Source organism: Haliaeetus albicilla, chromosome 7, assembly GCF_947461875.1.
Source record: "Haliaeetus albicilla chromosome 7, bHalAlb1.1, whole genome shotgun sequence".
In the NCBI taxonomy this organism is placed as follows: Eukaryota; Metazoa; Chordata; class Aves; order Accipitriformes; family Accipitridae; genus Haliaeetus; species Haliaeetus albicilla.
In genome coordinates, this window is record NC_091489.1 from 3,743,040 (window position 1) to 3,750,356 (window position 7,317).

The 7,317-nt window shown below is 65.1% G+C and overlaps 1 protein-coding gene across 2 annotated transcripts; it reads right to left on the bottom strand.

Moving 5' to 3' along the window:
• Positions 1 to 247: 247 nt before the first annotated feature.
• SLC25A39 (solute carrier family 25 member 39) lies at positions 248 to 6,991 on the bottom strand. 2 transcript variants are annotated; one of them, XM_069786651.1, is made up of 12 exons: positions 6,833 to 6,991; positions 4,322 to 4,430; positions 4,186 to 4,245; positions 3,499 to 3,543; positions 2,741 to 2,850; positions 2,540 to 2,607; positions 2,283 to 2,407; positions 1,924 to 2,097; positions 1,666 to 1,775; positions 1,406 to 1,487; positions 1,224 to 1,304; positions 248 to 1,142 (listed from the first exon to the last, which is right to left on the bottom strand). In XM_069786651.1, exons 2-12 carry the CDS (start codon positions 4,416 to 4,418, stop codon positions 1,024 to 1,026), a joined length of 1,071 nt encoding a protein of 356 aa, XP_069642752.1. In that variant the 5' UTR covers positions 4,419 to 4,430; positions 6,833 to 6,991; the 3' UTR covers positions 248 to 1,023. The 2 variants fall into 2 exon arrangements, with proteins under 2 accessions (XP_069642752.1, XP_069642753.1); XM_069786652.1 differs by lacking the exon at positions 3,499 to 3,543.
• Between the last annotated feature and the right edge of the window lie 326 nt (positions 6,992 to 7,317).

Sequence of the window (7,317 nt, forward strand, 5' to 3'; positions counted from 1 at the left end):
CACGGCAGGGAGAACACCTTCGGGACACAGCAGGTCACCCAAGGATAGGGCAGCCCCTGCCCCATCAAGAGTGGGTTGCTGCTGCAGGTAGCAGGGAGGTCCTGGGATCTCCTAACCCCCCGCTCAAAGCCCAGCAAGGACCTGGTGGACGACAGCACTGTGCTCATGCAGCAGGGACACTCCTGTCACCTGTGGGGATGCCTTCCACAGCCCCAGCATGCAGGGAGCAGGCAAAGAAATCCTTGCCTTAAGAGACAAATATTTTTTTTATTTAAGAAAATAAGAGAAGTTATTCCCCCCTGGAATCCCGGGGCAAGCTAGGGCAGCACCGACACGGGGCACAATGCTGGGGCAGGCCCTCGCAGTGAAGGGAGGGGGCATAGGCTGCTATTATGCCTGCCGGCCCCCCCAGAGCAGCAGTGAGGTCTGTCCCCACACAGGGTCCGAGTCCAGGGTCTGCCAGGGGACAGGGACACCCCAAGTGGGAGGAGAGGTCCAGAGGCAGGGATAGGGTCCTGACATGTCCCCAAGCCACACAGAGCCGGCAAGGGGACGCTGTGCGTGACTGATGGCAAGGAGGGGCAGACCCCCAGCTGGAGCAGGGCTGGGGGGCCCAGGCAGGCATGCAGAGAAGCCCCCCCGAGGGTTTGGTCCTCGACAGAGCCCCAGCTCCCATCTCCTGCCCTGCCGAGTCTCCTGGGGCACCCTGTCCTTGCCAGAGCGTCCGTGAATCCAGCAGCAGCATCTGTCCAGCCTCAAGGGATGAGTGTGGGGGACTCCACATCCTCCCCAGTGTCACAGCAGCAGGCACAGATGTCCCCCAGTGCGGCTGTGGATGGAGAACGGGGCAGGGCTGGCCCTGCCTCCGTGCGCAGGCAGCGGGGAGGCAGAGCACAGCACGAAGGCACTTGGGCTTTTTGCACAGCCGAGTGCGGTTTGCTGTTCCCAGGGTGCCTTGCCAGGAGCAGGGTTGGCACTGTCCCCCAGGGCACCGGCCACATCCAGCCCTGCCCCAGCCCCGGCTCACAACCCACGCAGCCGCCGCTCCTGGTTCAGCTTCTGGAAGAAGGTCTTGCCAAATTCATAGGTGCTGATCATGATGGCGCAGGCGGGTGCCACCTTAATGACGCGGGGCAGGAAGCCTGCAAGGACAAACCCGTTAGCCCCTCGGTGACACCAGAGCACCAGTAAACCCCAGCCCAGGGCTGGGGGCACATCCTTACCTGCAAACAGCCCCCGAGTGCCAGACTCGGCACGGATGCGCTGCATGAGCAGCCAGGTGGAGGAAGGCTTCGAGGCTGCGACTGCAGGGAAAGGGGAGCAGGTGACGGTCTGGGGATGCCCATGTACCCACCAGGGAGTCATGGGTGCCCCCCATGCATCTGCCCAGAGCTCGGCCCCTCACCTGGGTGCACCTCGCTGTCTCCCAACTCAATCTGCCGCTGGGTCTTCACCACATCAAAGGGCAGCGTCAGCACTGCAGCCACCTGCAGGGCCAGCAGCCAGGCGGTGAGCTGGCATGTCACCATCCCTGCCCAGTGCCGGCTCTGCTGTCACCTCCTGGTGCCATCCCAGCCCCATCCCTTGCTCCCCGTGGGGGCCATTCCCCCAGCTCACGGCTGAGCGAGCCCCTGCGCAGTGCAGACCCCAGGGCCCCAAACTCACCGTCCCAGAGATGGCCCCGGATGTGAAGCTGATCATGAACGTGGCCTCATCCAGCCGGGCCTGCCTGCAGAGCCATTCCTTCACCACCTCATAGTTAAACCAGTAGAGAGCTGGGAGGAGATGAGAAACACCACTGCTATGACAAAGTACCCCAGACACACCAACCTCCTTCCTCACCCTGTGCAGGGCTGCCCTGGCCCATGCTCGTCCCCCCCAACTCCCAGTGCCACCGCTCAGCCTGTCCCCCCGCAGCCATACCTGAGAAGGGGACATCTCGCAGCACGGTGGGTCCCCAGCCCCTCCAGAGGGACAGCCAGCCATCCTGAGCCACTGCCGACTGGATGCAGACACCCAGTTCCCGGTAGCTGAGCTGCCGGGACTGCATCTTGGTGCGGATGAGCTCCAAGGGGCTGATGACCGTCACGGCGCCCACTGCAATGGAGGGGACATCGGGCATCAGCCCCCTCAGCTCTGGCAGCTGTCCCGGAGCCATCAGAGCACCATGTCAGGAGAGCCAGGTGCCAAATGCAGGCACCAACAGCCAAGAGACCCGCTGTGCTCTCCTGCGAGGATGCAGGGTGGGCACGGGGGGACGCCCAGAGAGGAGGGGTACTCACGCCTGGCAAGGGCCCCCGCCAGCAAGGGGATGTGGTGCCCCCGGCTTCCCGTCCGAGCATGCAGGTAGTCCCGGAGCTGGTCGTAGGTGGTGAAATAAATGACGGTGGCTGGCACAGCCATGACCCTGCCAAGGAGGAGGGGTGTGAGGGGCACACATGCCCTCCCTGGGGGCTGGCAGGAGGCTTGGGGCAGATGCCCATGTGCTTGGGCAGGCATTAGCACCCAGATGCCCCCCCCAGGCAGGGTCGAAACTCACAGGGTGGGGGGCAAGCCGCTCCACAGAGACCTGATGCCCTCATAGCGTGTGATCTTCACAAAAGCATCCTGGGGAAAGTGGAGCACCAGGGAGAAGGGTTAGACGGGGGCAGATGGGCAAGCAGCCCCCCAGCAAACACCCCGACCCCCTCTCTGGGACAGGGAGGCCCCTGCCCACCCTGCCTGCACCCACAGCCCCTACCAGTGTGCCTGTGAAGTGGGTGGGGGCCTTGTACCAGGCAGTGCAGCCGTTGCCGTTCTGGCAGACATACAGATGGTCCATGAGCCCGTTGCAGTAGAGGAAACACTTCCCTGGGGGGGAAGGTAACAACATCACCATTAGACAGGAGACCCTTTCCCTCTGCCCTATGCCCAGCCCATTTAATCCCCAAAACCATCGTCTCTTCCAAACCCAGACCAAGGCCAGGGCAGTGGGCATCCAGCCCCACTGCAGGGACACAGCAGGAGCCATTGCCAGTGGCAGGAGAGGTTTATGCCTTGCTCGGTGTCAGCTCTGCTGTCCCAGTAGAGTGGGGATGCCATCGCAGGGAACCAGCACGGCCCCTCCACCGTGCTCTTGGACCAGGCACAGGGACGCCAGGCAGCAGGGAGCAAGCAGGGCGGCGGAGATCCAAGGGGACTTTGACGTAGCAACAGGACAGAGTGACAAGACAGGGCAAGGACAGGAGGACCACAGACAGACAGACCTGTTGCACAACAGACCCACAGCAGAACCCCCGGGCAAGGGCCCAGCAGGGACGTTGCACAGCCAGCCCCAAAGCGGGGCTGCAGGAGCAGCTGTGGGGCTGGGGGACGATCACAGCCCCCACACCAGAGAGGGATGTCCTCTCAGCCAGAGGAGCCCAAGCCGCCACCAGCGGGGAAGCAAACCAGGGTCAAGGCTCGGGAAAGCAAAGCCGCTGGTGGCAGGAGCTGCCCGGAGCCCCTGGGCATACTCACATGTGGCCTGCTGAGCGCCCCAGGGCACAGACCGCACTGGCAACGCTGAAACACACAACGGGGGACACACTGAGCGATGACACAGGGGGATGTGCCACCTCCCCAGGCTGGGGCACACGCGTGTGCTGCAGCTCCGAGCCAGGCAGTGGGAGAGCTCCATGAGTGAAAGGAATGCATGCCCCTGCAGCCACTTCCCAAGCAGTCCCTACTGTCACCAAACCAGTCCCTTGGGACCAGCCCCAGCCTACCAGCCCCGTAGGGAGGGGTGCAGAGCCCACAGGGTCTCTCCTGCCCCATGGAAGCTATGGGGAGCAGCGTGGAGACAGGCACAAAGGCAGTGGGGGAAAGAGCGAGCAGCCAGAGCAGGCTGAGCCCTTCCACCCCGCTCCCTGCCGGGCAGGGGGCTGCCGGGCATAGCACTGACCCCACTAGCATCGGCATGGGGCTGTGGAGGGGGAAGGACTGAGCGAAGCATCAGCCCAGCTCCCCGAGCGGGGCCCCCTGAGCCCATCAGGACAAGGGGCCCATGGTAACCTGCCACCTCGCGATGGCCCCACGCTCAAGAGCTGAGAAGTCCCCATCATCACCAGCTCTGCCAACCGAGACATCCACGTGGGCTGCTCACTGGCTGACTGGGGGGGGTGGGGGGCTGGCCGGAGACCCCCACCCTGCCCTGAGCAGGGTTACCTTTGGAGAAGGGGGTCCTCTGGGCCTGCAGCCGGATCTTCACCACGTCCAGCGGCGTCACTGAAACAACACCATCCTTTAGCCATGCCGCATTGTGCCAGCCCCCTGGCACCCACCCACTCCCCATGGTCCTCACCGAAGAGGGAGGTGAGGATGGCCCCCGTCCCTGAGGCCAGCATCTGCTGCAGCGGCGTAATGCCCCCGCCGGGGCTCGGTGACGTCTTCTCAGCCATGGCACTGGCCCCCTGCAACACACGGAGGGGGGATGCTCGAGGCTGGGGGTGCTCCTGGGGGGGGTCCCTGCCCAGGGACGAGCGATGGCTCCCCAAGGAGCTCCCCCCCCACCCCCAGCATCCCCACTCCATCGGTGTGAGCACAGGCGTCCCACCTCCAGCCTTGCTATCGGCATGGCACAGGGCAGGCATGGCCCCCCCTGTAATCATGCTGTCCTGGGGTGGGGGGGACAGGGACCGCTCCTGGGGCCGGCTCACCCCGATAACAACCCCCCTGGCCCCACCGCTGGCAGTGGGCCCAGCCTTGCTGGAGAGGTGGGGACGGTCCAGGCCAGCCTTCCATGTTCTTGGGGAGGGAGGACCGTCCCCTCCCTGCACTTGGAAAATTAAGGGACAGGAAGGAACAAAGTCCAAAGACCAGCCACACCACGGCAGCACCCCCCAGCCTCAGCTGAGAAGGGAGCAGAGCCCAGTGCAGCCATGGAGGGACACCCAAGGGGGGGATCTCCCTCCTCGCACAGGGGGTGCAAGATTGCAACAAGCACCCCAAAAAAGGTTTGCAAGTCCAAAACCTTCTGCATGCCTCCCCCGCCCTGCTGCTGCTCCCCCCGCCAAGGCTTGGCAAAGCTGTGGCCCCCAGGGCCAGCGTCTCTGCCCTCGGGAAGCGGGGGATATCGCACCCTTCCTGCGAGAGGAGGACCTGGAGAAGCGAGCCCAAGCATGCTGTGCACACTCAGGACCAGCTGCTCCCCCTCGCCGCAGCCTGGGGACAGTCCTCATGCTGGGACAGGGCCGGCAGAAAGGCTTCCAGGCTTCATGAACCCACCTTTTTTTTTTTTTAAAGCCAGGGAATGCAGGAAAAAAACCACCCTTCACCATCTGACTCAGCAATTTGCAAGGTCAGAGCAGTCATAAATCTCTCAATTACAGGCTTCAGACTTGTTAGGTGCCCAAGGCTGCAAGCGGCAACGGGTCTATCCTGGAGTCACACACACCAGCCCCACCGGGAGAGCCGGGTGCTGTTTGCGGGGTGGGCACAGGTCCCATTGTGCCTGTCATGGGACAGCAGCAAGGCGACGCAGCACCCTGGCACGCTCCCCGCAGACCACACAGCCATTGCAAAACCGTGCCATGGGCAGGGCGCTCGCCCCAGCGCCGGATCCTTCCCTCCACATAAACCCTTACGCAAGCAGGGGGAAAATCTCTTGCTCACAGCACTGCAACACCTGAATGGCTTAAAGCTATTTATACATGCCACAACATGGCCCTCTCCCTTGCTGTAAGGGGGGAGCGGAGCACCTCCAGGGCACTGGCAAGGCCTTCCTGGCCGCATCCAAGCTCCCTTCTCAGCTGCAAGCTGCTCCCTTTCCCATCCAGGAAAAAATATAAGTCCCTAAAACCACGACCCAGACCCCACCGCTTGGTCCGGAGCACTGGTGGGTCTGGGTACAGTGCTGTGATGCTTGGTACAAAGAGGGAGGGGGGAAAAAAAAAGTAAATATGTATTAAGATGATAAAGGCAAGAAGCTCCAGGGGACACGAGGAGCTCAGCAGCCTGTTCCTGTGCAGGAAGGGCCCAGCTGGGTGTTCGAGCCTGAGCGAGGGAACACTGATGGAAATCCTGCAGGCAGACCCCTCAGGTGCTTCTCAGCACCTGGGCTGCTCCAGCGTAGGGCTGTGAGGCTCTGTGGGGGGGTGTGTCCCACCCCCGCACCATCTCTGGAAGTGCCTGAACAGCACCAGGGGTCTCATCCTGCCTGGGCACACCCCTGCCTAATGCCACCCTGGTTCGGGCAGGACCCGGGCGCTGCCCAAACAGGCAGGGACGGCTGCTAGCGCTTCTGGGGAGGGAGGACTCAACCGTGGGACCCACCGCAGCCACCCCCCCACCTCCGTGGGTGGCCCGGAGGACAAACCGCCCTCCCAGGGAGGGGACAACGACGGGTGCTGCAGGTGATGCACCCAGCCTGGCCCGCTGCAACGGGGAACCCCCCACGGACGTGGGGAAGCCCCCCCCCCCCATGCTGCAGCTTGCAATCCTACCTGGAGTCTGCAGCCCCCCTCCAAGGTTTGCACCCCCACCCTCAGGCTCGCAGCCCCCAGCCCAGCGCCGTACTCCCTCCGCCGGGGCTTGCAGCTCCCCCCCCCAGGCGCAGCACCCCCCCAGGCTTTGCACCCCGTGTCCTGGGGTTTGCACCACCACCACCACCCCCCCTACCGGGGCCCCGTTCCCCCCGCACCCTCCCAGAAAGGCCGAGACCCTGGGGGGAGGGCCCGCGGCCGCCTCCGCCCCCAGCGCGGCCGTACGACCCCCGGTACCGGGGGAAACTGAGGCAGCGGCCGTGCGTGCCGGGTCACGGAGGGGAGTGGGAGGTGGGGGAGGGGGGGGTCACCGGGGGGGGCCCGCGCCCCACCTGTTCATTCCAGCCACGTGCGGCGTTTCCCTCCGCCGGCACCGGGAGGGGGGCGGGTGGCGGCGGCGGCGCCTTTAAGGAGCCCCATGGGCGCCCCGTGCCCCACCGCCGTGCGCCGGCCCGCGCGCCACTTCCGCCCCGCGCCGGCAGCCCGCGCACGCGCCCTGCCGCCCGCGCGCCCCTGCGCCCCCTGCCGGGCCGGGGAGGGGAAGGGGAAGGGGGGGGCGGCTGCACCCGCGGGGGCGCCCGCGTGCCGGGGAGCGCCTTGCACACTCAGCGTGCTGGCAGAGGGGCGCCTTGCACACTCGTCCTCACCGTGCTGGCAGAGGGGCGCCTTGCACACTCAGCGTGCTGGCAGAGGGGCGCCTTGCACACTCGTCCTCACCGTGCTGGCAGAGGGGCGCCTTGCACACTCAGCGTGCTGGCAGAGGGGCGCCTTGCACACTCGTCCTCACCGTGCTGGCAGAGGGGCGCCTTGCACACTC

Excerpts from the sequence above, each read along its gene's own strand:
- SLC25A39 (XM_069786651.1), bottom strand. The coding sequence starts at position 4,418 with ATGGCTGAGAAGACGTCACCGAGCCCCGGCGGGGGCATTACGCCGCTG. Across the intron at positions 2,608-2,740 it reads CCCACTTCACAGGCACACTG|GATGCTTTTGTGAAGATCAC; the intron begins GTAGGGGCTGTG and ends CACTTTCCCCAG. Across the intron at positions 1,305-1,405 it reads AGACAGCGAGGTGCACCCAG|TCGCAGCCTCGAAGCCTTCC; the intron begins GTGAGGGGCCGA and ends CTTTCCCTGCAG.